Source organism: Neolamprologus brichardi, chromosome 11, assembly GCF_056152115.1.
Source record: "Neolamprologus brichardi isolate AB-2024 chromosome 11, ASM5615211v1, whole genome shotgun sequence".
Lineage (NCBI taxonomy): Eukaryota > Metazoa > Chordata > Actinopteri > Cichliformes > Cichlidae > Neolamprologus > Neolamprologus brichardi.
Genome location: NC_142114.1, coordinates 14,101,448 through 14,117,449, shown reverse-complemented (window position 1 = coordinate 14,117,449; position 16,002 = coordinate 14,101,448). Strand labels below are relative to the sequence as shown.

Sequence of the window (16,002 nt, the reverse complement as noted above, 5' to 3'; positions counted from 1 at the left end):
GGTCTGCACTAGGCCTTCTTCTGGTGGAACATGCCCAGGACACCTCACCCAGGAGGCATCCTTGTCAGATGCCTGAACCACCTGTACTGGCTTCTTTCAATGTGCAGGAGTAGAGGCTCTACTCTGAGGTCCGGATGGCCGAAATCCTCACCCTTTCTCTAAGGGAGAGGCCAGCCACCCTTTAGAGAAACTTCATTTCCACCACTTAAAACCCACAGATAAAAGCAGAACTTTATGGAAGGTTTGATTCCTGTTACATCTGCAGTAAAACATTGAATTTCACAAAAATACATACAGTCCATAGTGGTGATACTATTATCGTCTGGGGCTGGACGACTAATTGTTGCAACCATGAATTCTGCTCTTTACCTTAATAAATGAAATCAGCATTTAAAAACTGCATTTTGCATTTACATGCAAGAAAGAGGACTCAAGAAGAGGGCAAATGCTTTTTAACAACACTGTATATAATCAGAATAAGTAATAGATTTGTGTCTGATAACTGAGTGCACACATTCACAAACACAGGCACAAACATTTATTTTTCAAGTGCTGCAACTCATACAAAAACACACAATCACACTAGTCTGTACACTTATGTTCAGTCTTTAACAAAGGTCTGAGGCTCCTGCTTTCTTCACTGCAATTCAACAGTCCATAACAGAGTAGCCAGAGTGGTTAGCAACAGGATAACAGTGCGGCAGTGTGTGGTCAGCCGTTGGCCGTGTTCTCTGGCTCTGGAGATTGCAGGAACTCATAGGGATCATGAACCATTTCAGACTGGTCTCCAACACCCAGATGAGATGGGCTCCCTATAGATGCACGAAAAAATGGTTCTTATGTTGTATTGCTGGCACTAATAGCTCATTTCATATAATCATTAAAATAAAGGGAAAAGAAGGCATTTGCTGGAGATACCTAAGTGGTGCTGGTCCCTCTCGGAGGCATTAGAGAGTGAGGACAGGTTGGATGAGGGTCTGGAGCCAACTCTGTCCACCTGCGCTTCTTGGAACTCCTGCAGGAGTTTATCAGCATCATCAAAAGGCTGTTGGCCCTCCTCATTACCTGGCTCTTTTTTCACCGTTTTGCCTGATATAAAAAAAATAAATATGGCTTCATTATCGGGAATTAAAGGGCACTTCATGCGACCTTAATAAGGGCTAACTAAACTAAAACTTGCACAATTCAGCTGAATTTTGTTAAGTAGAACATTATAGATTTTTCCCACAGAAAGCTCCTTTAAACTTTGAGTACACATTCAGTGGAAAAGAAAGTGAAACAGCAAATTCAGCATTTCTGTTCTATGCCAATGAAGGAGACGTGGCTGCCGCATGTGCTGAAAAATAGTAAACATGTTTACATGGAAATAATGCCCTTTATTCCAGCAACTCCAAATATTTACCTACCCCTATGGTAACATCACGTTTACCTGGCTTCTCTTATCTAAATGTCATTGTATCTGAATTACTGATATAGAAATATGAACGTATATACAGCATGTTGATAGAGAACAATCACCTAATGAGTTAAGCATGGTGATATCGAGAGACATATCTGGATAAGTCTTCATTGACATGAAATCCAGCACCGAACTCCCCTCTCCCAGACCAGCTCCGTCTGCCATCTGAACAGAAAATATCCAGCTTGAATTAGTCAATCATTTCAGTTGAAACAAGAAAAACAATAATCAAAACATATTATAGTATCTCCTTTCATGAGCCACAGCGTACCTGCATGTCACAGATGTTCGACTTGGTTTCGTCAGGTTTCAGCATTATATTTCTCTTCTGAAATGTTACAAATAAAGAAGCTTCGTAAACGCAGCAGAGGAACTAAACTTTTCTTTAAGCAAGCAAAAAAAGAAAAAGAAGAAGAAGAAGAAAAAAAAAGAGACTATACCTGTCGTATCTGATTGACAGATTTTGTGTGATCGCCTGCGGTCATCTTGTCCAGGAGCCCATCAACCCAATGCTTGGTGACACCGCTGCAGCCCTTGACAAACTCCTGTATACTTAAGTGGTGAAAAAAGGTGATCAAAAATGAAAAACTTACCACAACTGGATAATTTATCAGTGTGATCAAAAAAATGACCGCCTACCTTAAAGCGCACTGAACCCCTGTGTCATCTCCATAGGCTGAATAGAGCATGTCCATCTCATCAGGTAACAAGTCTGCAAAGACAGAGTTCTTCTGGAGGCTCTGGACGTTGTAGGCACTGCTAAGAAAGGTCACTATACAAACAGAAAGAAACTTGTTAAAAAGCATGAACTATTTAAAATAATTAAGATTAAGTAAATCAATGAAAGTGTATATTATCACATACCTTTGTGTCTCCTGTCATCTTTAAAGCCCAGGGTTGTTAACCCAGGAAGAAGCTTATTTGACAGAGAACTTAGATCCACTTTATGGGTCTCTTCATCTGCAAAACAATAAATCAAACTGGGTTCTTACAGAGATATCACATATTATAATGATATAGCAGAAGTAAAAAGTTTTTAGTAGATATATAAAAGGCCGTGTAGTGATAGCAAACCTTCTGCATCAGGATCGAGTTGATTTACAACAGTATACAAAAGAGAACTGTCAGACTCCTTACGCAAATACCCCATCTGAAAAAGCAAAACACTGAGTAAATTAAACGCTTTAAAAGCTGTCAGCTCTAATAATAAAAAAGAGCTATAACTTGTGTAAACATTGGATACAACTGGATTGTATAAAAAGTGTTCAAAGTGTAAAACCTTGGAGTTTGGCATGTATCTGTTGATGCGGTCGTGAGCTTCATCTGCAGAATGTTCAACCAGTGCCAGAACATGCTCCTCTGCTGTGCTGTCAGTCAAGCTGCATGCGTTTCCCTCTGGTTCATACAGGTAACTGAGACGGCAGAAATGTTACACAGTATCAGACGAGGTGTTGTGTGACAAGATTCACAATGCATCCGGTGTCAATCACTTCCCCACTGGCTTCTCTGAATATGTTAGTCTGAACGCGTTTGCAAAAAAAGTAAAGGTGACATCAAATGTAGACACTGTTCAGGGAATACCTGATTTCCTTCATGTCCTTGGCTGGCTGTTTCCTGGGCTTCCTTGGAGATTCCATTGGAATGTGGATTGTCTCTGGAGGAGGAATGTCAGCTGTCAGGTCTTCATCCCCCAAAATGGCTGCTTGCTGGGTAAAATCCATGTCCTGCATGAATGACATGCTGCGTTTCAGAGCCAAAAGCCGTTCCTGGACAACGAGTAGAAAGAAAAAAAAAAAAAGACACAATATTTACATTCATTACATAAATTCCACTTTTATGGAAAAGCAATAATAAACAATGATATTGGTAGTAAAGCATTTGTACTGATTCCATAAACATGTGACAGTATATTTTAACGAAAGCAAAAACGTATATCCTCAAGTTTTAGGTTTAGAACATCAAGGTTTGCATTACTAGTAGCATTAGTTAACAACATTTGCAGTCGATTGAATATTGTTTAAATTAATGGTATATCTTCGGAGTGATACATTGGATTGCAACACCCAAATCAGTTTTATTTGTATGTGAGAGTCGTACAACTCTGCTACTAAAAATAACAGCACTTTGAATATATTCCATAACTGTGGAACACACTGTGTATGGAACATGATTTGACTGCTAATAACTTCCTTTGTGATCTCTGTTGCTGTGCTGTTTTATCTTTATAAAACAACAATATAATGTACACATCAACAACAATCATACACTGTTGTTATAACAAATGAATAAAGTGTTTTTGCCTTTGGTTTGCTTGACCGTGTTACCTTGCTCATCATCTTGAATCCTGTGTGAAGCAATTTCTTTGCAGCCTTGTAGTAGACAGTCTCTGGTCGGTTGTATACCATGGCATTGTCACACATCAGTTTAAAATCAGCCTGAGGAACAAAAAGTGTTCAGTCGACTATGAAGGCTGCAGGTTTAATGCCCAACATCTTTAAGCTGGGAAGAAAATCTAATTCACAATCAGTTGTTAAAGACACCCTCACCTTAAATTCTGTTACTGTTTTATAGTCATTTTTTCTATTCTTGTCTTTCATGGTGCTGAAGTCCATAGGATGTTTGATGATCATTGAGTAACCAGGAGCGATTGCATCTGTTACTGGAGATGCAAAGAACCCATGGGGATCTTTCCTGGAAAGATGAGAGACACACCATCAATGTTATTGAAAGCACAAGCTTTTAGACTTGTTTAGAGGTGCCCAGTGTTCTGATCTGATCAAGAATGTTATCTTTCAGGTCAAAATGGTCATTATTAATGGATCTTGCTGTGCTTTTATCAAACAAAGAATTTCATAATGTAGCCTTATTCACATGCCACATTTTGTAATCTGTGATAAACAAACAGGGCTTCCCCTCAGTTCTTCAAAAGAATAATAATTCATTATCTGCTAGGTTAATGTTTGAAAGCATGTCAAAGGAGCAATATTTATTGGCCGTGTTCAAAATGTAGCATGCTGGTGTTCCACGATAGAACAGCAAATGCAAAATGCTCTATTTTTAGAGCATTATTAGCAGGAAAGTAATGCGAACCTCCCTCTCTAAGAGAATATATGTGTTTATCTAAGCTCATGCTAATCTGCCAAGTGGACTGTGGGAAAAGACACATGCAAAACTGACATTTTTAATCTACCGGTATAAAAAAGGAAACAGAACTACTGTGGACTGCGTTCATCGTAATATGTACAGTTAGGGCCTCATATATTTGGACACTGACACAAGTTCTGTTTTTTTACCTGTTTACCGAAACATTTTCTAGTTATAGTTACATAATGGACATGGACATAATGTGTAGACTCTCAGCTTTCATTTGAGAGTAACAAATGCAATGAAGGCATCTGCGGTGCCTGCATTTGGAAGATTTTGCTGTAAACAGACAACATTGTTCTTACCTCTGCAGCTGCCTCAGAAAGTGTTCTAGCAGCTGTTGCCGTGGTGTGGACTCATTCTCTAAATCGGGCAAACATAAACTTACAAGTAAATTTTTGCCCAAATAAAAAATGCTTGTAAAAATTGTATGCTCTTATAGACAGGTAGTCTTGCCTTGCTGTGTCCGGCAAGCTCTGACTGGCCTGTCTCCTGGTTGTTCTACGTCCACCTTCACAGTGGGGTGAAACTCCTCCCCTTCGGGCTCTATTTCAAACCTTTCTTTCTTCTTCTTTTTCTCTTCTGGCTGTAGAGATACACACAGAATGTAAACAACTTGTCAAAAATAACCATAAATAATTTATTGGTCACAATCTTAAGATTTAAGTTTTATCACCTCCAAGCCAATACTTTTTGACAGTGTGAATGGTTCAACAGGTCCAGCACCACCACCACTACTACTACTAGCAACAGTCACAGCTGCCGCCTCTGATTCACTCTGCTCCCGCTCCCTCTTCTTCCTTTTCTCCTCCTGTGAAATGGTAAATAGTAAATGGACTGATTGTTATATAGCACTTTTCTACTCTCCCAGAGCACCCAAAGCCCTTTATACAAGAAGCCTCATTCACACAAGCACTGTCTTTGACACTTAAGTGCAATCTACCAATCAAAAACGTCAATATGTCAATGGATGCATCAGAGAGCATCAGTATCTTGCCCAAGGATATATGGCATGCAGACTGGAGCAGCCAGAGGTCAAACCATCAACCTCCCGATCAGTAGATGACCTGCTCTACCTCCTGAGCTACAGCCACCCCAATGAAATGAAAGCCAATTAAAAAACAAACAACTTAAAGTAGTAAATGGTGCATTAGTCACGCAGAAGAACGAAATTCAGCTACCTAACCTTTCTTCGCCTTCTCTCCTCATCATCTACATATTTGTCTTTATCCTTTTCAGACTTTTTCTTCTTCTTTTTCTTCTTTTCTTTGTGACGTTCTCGCTCGTGGTCTGATCTGTCATCGTAGTAGCTGGAGTCATGGCCGGACCCAGAGAGTTCAGTCACTTCGCTTCCTCCAACTTTGAGCACAAGCTTCAAAGGCTTCTCAAGAGCTTTGTCCTCATAGTCTACAACCAAAACGAAGAATTGGTAAAGGTATTGTGTCAGGCAATAGCAGTGACAGAGTAGAAGGGCAGTATGAAAGAAGTTGACATTAACATGCAGATTGTCTTTAAAAAACGAAAGCCTTTACACGCCAAACTGGTTATTATATAAAAAAGGCATAATAAGCTCTCTGGTTTATATAAAATAAAAGGCATAATAATCTCTTTGTTGTTTATTTTTTATGTATGTATGTATTTTTATGTTGTTTATGTATTTTTTCTACTTACAACCCAAATACAGTTTGTAATTTTTAGAAGTGTTTTATAATAATTTATAACGTAAAACAAACAACAATAAGAACAAAATAGTATACAACGTAATGCAGCAAAGTGATTAATGCGAGATTTTAGGAATACATAATTCCACCAGTAGATGAATGAATGAATGGAGCTACTATACATAAACTAAACTGTCAGCTTTAATGCTAGCTAACATAATGCTAGCTAGAACAAAAGCGACGCTGCAGTGAGCGCTCGGTGTTCAAATAAAATGTGCTCTAATGTACCGTCAACTGTTCTCCATTCCGGTTTATGCTTCTTATGTTTTTTCCCCATGTTTCTGTTCTAATGCTGAAAGTCGTAAATTTATTCCAATTAACACTGGTCGCTAGCGTTAGCCTAGCTGTGACGAGTTACGATCCTAGCAACAAAAGAGACGGTGGGCAGACGATCATGTGACGCTACAAAAACTACTGTTGTATTTCCGGTTTAAACAAAACGCGCGGAATTCGACTCATAAATATCGGCAGCACACGGTTGATAGTAAAAATACACCAGATGTTTGATTGATAAGACTAACCAGTTTGACGACGCTAATGTTTTAAGGTTTGGGTTTTGTTTTGTCACCTCAGCAGGTTGTTTTGTTCATATGAGGCAGCTGGGTTAGCTAGCTCACGTTTACAGCCTTACCCGGGTTAGCTAGCTTGCTAACGCGATGTAGTGATGGGTTTTGGTTCAGTACTTAATGAAATACATGCGAAGCCCTCTGAGACTTGCTGTTGTTAAAGCCGAAGTTATTGCTCTGGTGTTCACAGTTCTTCGGCAATGGAGGATGACAGGATGGAGACGGGAAACCTCATACCACAAATCCATGTGGAAGTTCACGTTAAATCTGACAGGTGGGTAGTTTAATCCTAGTGTAAACAGTGACGTTAATATTAGGTCAAACCCATACACAGGTGATAAAGGACATGAAGAGCTAAAATGCCTCCTTTGGTTTACTTTGACCCTTTGAACTCAAATGACTCCTTTTTTTCACCAAAGATTTAAATATGTTTCAAGTTATGTCTGACGATAACGTTTGTTTAAAACAAATCAGCAATGGTATTGTCATAGTACCAGCCAGAAGCTAGATATATACACGCATACCTTCTTGTGATTTGTCTTTCATATTTCAGCACAGCTAAACGGTCTGAGGTGAAAATGCATGTTCAGAGTTTACTGAACTGTCACAGCATGGTGTTTGGAAACTACGCATGGACAGAGTTTGACGATGACTTCCTTCAGAAGCATGTGGCATCTGTGGTTATAGCTGATCTAGAAGAAATAGTTACACAGGTCTGTTATTTCAGTTTGTTTTGGGGATGAAAGCTCTGCAGTATCATTGTATTTTTAAAGCTTTATGCTTAATTTTTATTCTCCCTTTCAGCCCCTTGATTTGAAAAACTGCTGTGTCTCTTTTCACATCTTCACACTGAGCGAAGATGGACCTAGCATGCTCACTTTGGAGGAGGATGAGGAGCTTTCAGCAGCAAACCACTGGTTGCTGCCTGCAGGTAACACTGCGTTCAGTTTAATTCGCTTTACTGTCATTAAAGCAAAACCAGTGCAATAAATTGTCTCTTATAGGTAGGTTACAGTTGTTGTTGGCAGTGTGTGACAGTTTCTGGTCTAGTGATTGTGTGCAAAACAGTGTAAGACTATGCATTTAATAAGTCATTCATAAAGGACTCTGGAACATATTGTTATAGAGACATGAGAGATTTACTGTCCTGGGGTGGAGAAAGGAAAAAATAAGCCTTGGTGGCATTTTAAAAACACTTGGTGGCAGTGTTTTTTGGTAGATATCTTTGATGACAGGTAGCTGATTGCTAACAGTACGCTCAGCTGCTGTGACTTTCCTCTGCAGTGCCCTTTCGTCAGCCAAGGCAGAGTTGCTGTACCAAACTGTAAGATGGGAACATGGAAAATAATGCTATAATATTTGTACAGTGGTGAAGCTGGAGAAGTGGAGAAACTTGTGACAAATGGGCCCTTTCACACTGGGCCTTCTTTATCAGACCGGAGATAAAGAGACCAAATCAAGTCCTCAGTAATATAGACATAATTTCTTTGGTCTCTTTAACATTAAGGTCAAGGTTGTTTTTAGAGCACTGTATCACCAGATGCTGGATCTTCTTTTCATTGTTCTGTGGACCATCTTGTTTTTTTATTAGATATTTGGACAATCAATGTGACGCCATCTGCGTATAGTGGAGGATAATAGTATAATATAGGATGTATGTAGGATGGAAATGGTCGTTTGAGTATGTTCCAGCAACATCTATCATCAGGAGGTTCTCAGAAAAAACATCTCGTTTAACAGGGAGTAAAGGACTGGAGAGCAATGATTGATGGTCACGATATGTCTCCAACGCAGCTTTAAAAAAGTAGGGGGAGAAGATATCGGATGCATGTGACCCTGCAATCTTCCTGCATTGAGTTACAAACTGACGTATTTTAACCAAAATCTTTTTAAATGACATTTTTGTATCTTCACGGTACAAGGTCTGTGCTGAAATGTTTATGGATCATATTAAGAGTAGGAATGAGTATTATACAGCAGAAAGAAGTGTGAAAATCTAGCGCTTATTTAAACGTTTCTTTACTTTTTACTAGTATCAAAATTCGGATTTCATTTGTGTGTTCGAATGCAGCATGACCAAAACCTACTTTGCAAATGTATCAGTATTTTACATCTTGTTACAAATGTACAGGCTACATGTTTCTGTCAAACAGGCCTCAAGATCCTGCTGCCATGTTGCTGGTGGAGCATCTGCTTTTTATTTCTTCTTTTTATGGGATAAAAATAAAATAATCTTGGTTTAGCATTCGAGATCTGTGGGTGTAAAGCTTGGTGAGCATGTTGTGCTACTGAGGATGATATTTTTTTTTCTTGTAGCTCATAAGCATTTTCTATTCTATTATATTGTTAAATTGCTTTGTTTTTTCTTTTTAACAGCTGAATTTCATGGGATTTGGGAAAGTCTGGTTTATGAAACTGGAGTCAAAACTCAGGTAAAATAAATTACAGCTGTTTAGGAATTAGGAAAAATGATCAAATCACCTGATGTGTAACCTAATGCTTCTGAACTTTACCTTATTTCCCTTTTTCTCTAGCTCCTGGATTATGTCACAACAACAATTTATTTCTCAGACAAAAACGTTGACAGCAACCTGATTTCATGGAATCGTGTTGTTCTGCTTCATGGTAAATATTTAAGAAGGGAATTTCTACAGTGATTGTTATTACATTGGAACAAAAAATAATGATTGCCTCTCTTTGTTTGCCAACATTCAGGACCTCCAGGCACAGGGAAAACATCACTGTGCAAAGCTCTCGCCCAGAAACTGTCAATCAGACTGTCAAGTCGGTAAGATCGTCCTCATTCTAGTGAAACGCTCCAGCTATGACTACACCAGCACTTTTCATTTCCAAATACACCTTTTTTTTTTTCTCCCCTGCAGGTATTTATATGGCCAATTTGTTGAGATAAACAGCCACAGTTTGTTCTCAAAGTGGTTCTCAGAGGTACACCTGGGTCTTTTTTTTTTATTTATTTTTTTTATTTTTTAATGTTTTTGTTACTCGTATTGTCTCCTGTAGCTAATTATGCCTATTTTTCACAGAGTGGCAAGCTGGTCACAAAGATGTTTCAAAAGATCCAACAGCTGATTGATGACAAAGACGCTCTTGTGTTTGTTCTGATTGATGAGGTAAAATGAAGTGTATTTATTTAATTTTGATTTACTTCTGTGTCTTTTATGTTTATCTAAGACAGAAGAACTTCTTGCCAACTCGTTGTACTTTGTTATGTTGAAGTGTGATTGAAACTGTTTCTCTTTTGTGAACAGGTGGAGAGTTTGACAGCAGCAAGAAATGCCTGCCAGGCAGGAACAGAGCCTTCTGATGCCATTCGTGTGGTCAACTCTGTCCTCACGCAGCTGGACCAGATCAAACGGTCAGAATGCAAACCTTTCTTAGTGATTTTATTTGTTTTAAATTAGAGATTGACTCTGTACTAGTCTGTTGTGGTGGAGAGAGAGCGGTGTGAAAATGAAGCTGTTGCTTAACACATGGTTAAAAGCTTTCAGTAGAGACCAAAAGATTGAAATTGCAGAGACAAGTGGTGGAAATGAGCCTCCTCTGTAGGTTATCTTGGTTCTCCCTTTAAGACAGAGGAGGAGCCCAGAGCTGAGCTGCTCCACCTCTACATTGAAAGGAGCAGCTGATATGGTTTGGGCATCTAAACGGGAGGCTCTGAGGCAGAACCGGGGCATACTTGAAGACAATATGTCTCTTGGCTGACTTGGAACATAACATTTCCATGAGACATAACCTTTTTAGGTGGCTGTGGAGACTGAAGTCTGAGTTTCTCTGCTAAAACTGCTACTGACCCAAACTTGGGGTGACAGAAAGTAGATGGATGGATTATTTACTTATTATGTGCTACTTTAAACAAGTTGTTCTGTGTTGGCTATTGGGCTGATATTTCAGACATTCCAATGTAGTGATCTTGACGACCTCCAATGTGACAGAAAAAATCGACTTGGCCTTTGTAGACAGAGCTGATATCAAGCAGTACATCGGACCGCCATCTGAAAAAGGCATTTACAACATCTACCTCTCCTGCCTGGAGGAGCTGATGAAGGTAATCCAGTAATCTGGCAGCAGTTTATTTCCACTTCTAAAGTGAAACACATCTGACTTAAATGTTTTTCCGTCTAAAATTGTAACTACACGGTCACGAGGTGGGCAACCAAACTTGGCATACAGGTCTATATTAGATATTATAATGTCACCATATTGCGTAGTAACCACCTGACCAAAAAGAGCACTTTGCTAGTAGGAAACGAATGTCAGTTTCCTGAAATGTTACATACATATGGCAGCCATCTGGTGCAGTGCACACCATGCTGTCCAGTGCCAGGCATTGTACCTTGCAATCTCTGTATGAGTGTTTGTGTAACTGAATGAAGACACTGTAAATTGCTCTTGATAAAAGGGCTACATAATGTCCATATAGCAGTTTATTCCAACAAAATATTGATAGAACAATAAAAAAAAAAGAAAAAAAGTCACGGTGCAAAATACAATTTAAGCATATTTAAGGAAAGCAAAGCGGTACTGATTTGTAACTTGGGCTTGTTATAATGTTGTATAATGTGATATTTTACTACAGTACACATCTAACTAGGCAGCTCATTCTCTTGAAATGGGGTCAACTTGAAAGATGTGAAATGTAAAAGTAAGGTCAGAGGTCAAATGTGACATATTTGGATCCAAATAAGTGCATTCAGGTGCAAACCAAAACAACCCCACGAGAACCTTTGGAGGAGGTGGTCTCCAAAGGAACTCCAGAGCGGTTCGTTTATTTTGTGAACGTGATCCAATCTGAACAGACCACCAAGTGTAAATTAAAAATTTGAGCTAAAAACATCCCAAAGTTACGTATGCTTTGTAATCGCAGTGCGGCAAAGGACTACAGATGTGCAAAGGTCTATATGGGCCAGTGACTAGCTGTTAAATTAACATTAATTCTCAGTTTTCTCACACAGGACATTCTTCCTGTATTTAGTTTTTTTGCAGAGATTTCTTGACAGAAGAATCATAAGAGGCACTTTTAAAATTCAGCTTATGTAAATGAAATGCAATTTTTTTTCCCGACACGTCTCTGAGTTGTGATCTTGGATGTACACAGTGCCAGATCATCTACCCCCGGCAGCAGCTGTTTACCATGTTTGAGCTCGAGACTATGGGCTTTGCAAAGAGTGAGGTGTCCGAACACAGTCTAAATCTGAGGAACATTGCTATGTAAGTGCACACTCCAATAAGCAGCATCTAAATCAGAGTGTGGGAAGCGAAAAGAGACGGAGGCCAATGCTCAGTTTTTTCTTTTTCTTTTCAGAAAAAGCAAAGGTTTGAGCGGAAGAACGCTCAGGAAGTTACCATTTATAGCCCATGCACTCTTTGTAAAGGTAGGTATTTGATTGTTGTTCTCCTGACAAACATAAGATTCACATGGGCTTTTTAAAATGGTTTGTTGCCTTGCAGACACCAACAGTAACACTTGAGAGGTTTCTGGAGGCTATGGGCCAAGCTGTGGAAAAACAGAAGGAGGAAAAAGCTAACTTGGTCAATGGTATCTGAACCTGCTGAAATTCCCACAGGCTGAGTGATTGTGCCTTGTTTGTGGTTTAAAACCTATAAAACATCTTTTTTATAGAGCTTAATCAGTTCATTTGGCAGCACTACATTCAATATACATACACACAAATGCTATTTTAACAAGTGCTGTAACACAAAAGTGTTTATTCAGGTAATTTTGCTGGTGCTACTCTCTTAAATGACCAAGACCATATCTATGTCGGCAGAGGAATTGTAATTTTAAGTTGTAGCCCCCAATGCTTGAATTTTTCTTTGTTTTATATGCTATTAACAAATATGTTTACTCTTTTCTCACTTCCAAAGTATTTAATTTTTGTTGCTTTAACCATAACTATTTCTTTTTGTTTTCTTTTTCTAAACCTATACTATTTGTGCACAGACATTAGATCAGTCAGTGTGTAGTTATGCTGACATGACAGCTCGCGAGTCCCACAATGGGCCAACAGACTCACCGGACAACAAATCCAAAATATAGTAAACATGTTGCAGTTTGTTATGAACGGTTAACCTTTGTGTGTTATTATGTGTTCTTGTTTATTGGTCCCATTCAAGGTCGCTTATTTCACCTGACAAGTTTGTAAGCTCAGCTGGCTGCGTCCCCTACAGAGGGGTTTTATGCCTGTGCATGACACTTGATGCAAAAAAACAAAACAAAAACGTGAGTGGGCTTTACCCTTCACATACAATCTGCTTTGTGCTCTGTTCGCCTGTTTGTTTGTTTGTTTGTTTGTTTGGTTTTTTTTATAAATGAATGTGATTAATCCAATTTAAACTATCTGGGTTTGTTGTTTATTGGTTTTATTTTGTATATAAAATTGTAATAAACAGCATTGTTTCCTGATTGCAGTGTCAGATGCATTTTGGAGATTTTAATACACTAAGTCCACCACTTGGGGGCGCACTGAGGCTGTAATGCAGTTCTAGACATAAACAGAATTCCGTTTATTACAGTTTCTGATTTGCATGGTTGTCTCAGTGAGGGCAATAAGACAAGATAGATCAAGAAAAGGTGGCAATAAAAGCTAATTGCATTTAACTTTGTGGTAAGTTTGTATCAACTAGATGAACAATGGGGGGTTTTTTTTGGGAGGGTTGCCAACAAAGTTCTGCAAATATCAAATGTTACCTTACAACAAAGCAACAAAAGAGTAGTTCTACCTAATATTCCTCCTTTATTATACAGGCCCATGCACGGGAAGTTAAAGTGATACATGGTTATGATTTGGGACTGTGAGCTTTTACATGTTGCGGTCTTCCATTGTGGACTAAAAACCAAAAGGTTGAAAGATGACTGAGTTTGAAATGCGTCAGTCCTGTACACAGTTTATACGAACAGATCTGTGGTTTCGTTGTTCGTATGAACATGTTTTGCATTCTGTGAATGCTCTGCTGCTTTGCATGTCAGCTGCTGGCTTCAAACAATGTGCCCTTTGTTTGTTGCTGGCAACAGCTTTTTCATTCCACTTCAAAGGTGAATCCTGTAGGCTGTTCCTGAATGTAAAAGTAAAGCAAATGTTGGATTTGTCTTCATTTGCACGCTCCAGACCTGCTCAATCATAACACTGTCACCTTTACAGTGACCTTTACTGCGTGTTTTATTGAGCTTCTATTTTATTGGTGGGTTTGATTATGCTGTCAAAGGTCTATAATTAAGATGGAAAAAAAAAAAGATTTATGCTATAATCAAGACCAACCCAGAATGGATTTCCCCTCATGCATAAAGACAGCATTTGTGTGAATTGCCCCTTTAGTGCCATGTTATCTTTTATACCTAATTGTTTGGCTCCCATTATATCTATTTGTCAGTGAATTTTTGAGTAAGATGAATCACATGAGGGAGCTCAACTTGTCTCTAATCTGATCAGTGATTACAAAGGTGAGAGAAAAAGGGGGTAGTAGAGAAAGGGAGAGCTGTAAGAACGGGCATGGTAAATAAAACCATAATTGCTCTGTCTGCAGGCCCTTTTCTTTTCACTGTAGTCTCTCCAAAAGCAGGCAGCTGTTAAAAGGCAATTAAGCCGGAGAAGGAAGAAAAGTCAAAAGCCTTATTGTTATGGGGATTTTATCACTGTTTCAAGCTGACTTAAAATGTCAGAAAACTCCAAACAAAACAAACAGTCTGATGTTTATCCTCTCAACCGTTGTTCAGGTACATTGCTGAAAGCAATGGAATATACCTTTATGTGCCAATGGTGATTCAAGTGGGGGTGGGGGGTTAACTTACACTCTTACTTATATGCGCGGTAAGAGGGAAGTGAGCCAAGCTGCACACGAACTATGGAAATTATCACTCATCTCCTCTGAGTTTTTAAGAGGTTGTGATTTACATTGCTGGTCTAAAAGTGTGATACTCAGTTGTTAGTTTAGAAATACTTTGCGCCTTTGCCAGCGTGGTAATCCACATCCATTGCACAAATGCATACTGAGAGCCCATAAAGCTGAAGCAGTGTTGGCTTTTCAATTCTTCTACATGGCAGCCTTTGATCATAAACTAGTGCTTTTATCCAAATGAACATTTTCCTCAGAAGAAAACCGCAGCGCGCTCTTTCTCTCTCTCTCTCTCTGTATCTGTTCCCAGTCAAGACTGTCCTGTCAGAAATTACGAACAGTTGTTGTTTCTCGAGTCTGTTGAGATTTCTGTACCCCATATGTTTGTCATCCATTTAAGCAGGATGTTAGAAGGCGTAGGAGAACGAGGATGAAGGAGAGGTACCTTGTAAAGAGACTGAATCCTGGGAGCCGGGCTGCATGAAGAAATTGTGATAATTAGGCGCAGCAAGTAGGATCAAAGGAAGCTGCCATCAATGAGCTATGCAAATGTCGACTCGTCCTGTCAACCGCAGACAGTGATCTAAGATTTCTGCGTCTTTGAGGAGTCATATAGCAGTCACACTGATAGAAAGAGCTATACTGCTGCACATTAAAGGGTAAAGGTATGGCAGTAAAACTGGGACGCTATCATACAGTACCACCCTCAGAAAGAATAACACGTTTCAGTGGCTCTGAGAATACATGCTCATCCACGCAGCTCTCCAACAACAAGGTTTAAGTGCACGACTGTGATGTGACAGCAGCACGTGGAGGAGTCAGCAGAGTGTATCACAGCAGTTTGTGTCTAGGTTTCCACGCAAAAGATCAAAGTAACACCTTTCTTGATTTCTTAAAGGATTTGCACGACCGAGGAACATTTACAAAACAGAAACATTAGCTTCACACTGAGCGAGACATTGCTGTAGTAAATTAATATTTATATAGCGCGTGGAATGTGTCCTGCGATTGGGCTCTTTTAACACTGTGCCAAAGGAAACAAACTATAAAAGTGCTGAGGAGCTTTTGAAGTCTGCTGGGCTGAAGTACAACATGTTCTTCCTGGCTGTCTTCAATAAACAATAGTTATCTTTGGCATCTGCTGTGCATATATGAAAAACAAATACTGGAAACGACAATAGGAAGCCTTTCCGTATTCACACAAACCAAACAAACTGGTAAATCATTCACGACACTAACCCAGAGCATCTGCAAGTAGTAA

General features: G+C 39.2%; 2 protein-coding genes across 3 annotated transcripts; one reads left to right on the top strand and one right to left on the bottom strand.

Moving 5' to 3' along the window:
* Window positions 1-523: 523 nt before the first annotated feature.
* On the bottom strand, window positions 524-6,713 carry brd9 (bromodomain containing 9). Of its 2 annotated transcripts, XM_006801373.3 has the most exons (17): window positions 6,553-6,713; window positions 5,790-6,010; window positions 5,280-5,414; window positions 5,060-5,189; window positions 4,909-4,966; window positions 4,006-4,150; window positions 3,784-3,894; window positions 3,041-3,225; window positions 2,739-2,871; window positions 2,534-2,609; window positions 2,324-2,419; window positions 2,099-2,231; window positions 1,900-2,011; window positions 1,731-1,787; window positions 1,519-1,624; window positions 919-1,089; window positions 524-812 (listed from the first exon to the last, which is right to left on the bottom strand). In XM_006801373.3, exons 1-17 carry the CDS (start codon window positions 6,599-6,601, stop codon window positions 712-714), a joined length of 2,019 nt encoding a protein of 672 aa, XP_006801436.1. In that variant the 5' UTR covers window positions 6,602-6,713; the 3' UTR covers window positions 524-711. The 2 variants fall into 2 exon arrangements, with proteins under 2 accessions (XP_006801436.1, XP_035768231.1); XM_035912338.2 differs by having other exon boundaries at window positions 2,534-2,871.
* Window positions 6,714-6,716: 3 nt separating this feature from the next.
* On the top strand, window positions 6,717-12,526 carry trip13 (thyroid hormone receptor interactor 13). Its single transcript, XM_006801372.3, has 14 exons — window positions 6,717-6,871; window positions 7,081-7,164; window positions 7,444-7,603; window positions 7,695-7,821; window positions 9,267-9,322; window positions 9,425-9,515; window positions 9,606-9,678; window positions 9,773-9,836; window positions 9,935-10,021; window positions 10,160-10,266; window positions 10,803-10,956; window positions 12,007-12,119; window positions 12,214-12,283; window positions 12,360-12,526. Exons 2-14 carry the CDS (start codon window positions 7,091-7,093, stop codon window positions 12,453-12,455), a joined length of 1,272 nt encoding a protein of 423 aa, XP_006801435.1. The 5' UTR covers window positions 6,717-6,871; window positions 7,081-7,090; the 3' UTR covers window positions 12,456-12,526.
* Window positions 12,527-16,002: the final 3,476 nt, after the last annotated feature.

Excerpts from the sequence above, each read along its gene's own strand:
- brd9 (XM_035912338.2), bottom strand. The coding sequence starts at position 6,601 with ATGGGGAAAAAACATAAGAAGCATAAACCGGAATGGAGAACAGTTGAC. Across the intron at positions 6,011-6,552 it reads GGAATGGAGAACAGTTGACG|ACTATGAGGACAAAGCTCTT; the intron begins GTACATTAGAGC and ends TTTTGGTTGTAG. Across the intron at positions 3,895-4,005 it reads AAACAGTAACAGAATTTAAG|GCTGATTTTAAACTGATGTG; the intron begins GTGAGGGTGTCT and ends TTTGTTCCTCAG.
- trip13 (XM_006801372.3), top strand. The coding sequence starts at position 7,091 with ATGGAGGATGACAGGATGGAGACGGGAAACCTCATACCACAAATCCAT. Across the intron at positions 9,679-9,772 it reads TCAATCAGACTGTCAAGTCG|GTATTTATATGGCCAATTTG; the intron begins GTAAGATCGTCC and ends TCTCCCCTGCAG. Across the intron at positions 12,120-12,213 it reads AATCTGAGGAACATTGCTAT|AAAAAGCAAAGGTTTGAGCG; the intron begins GTAAGTGCACAC and ends TTTTCTTTTCAG.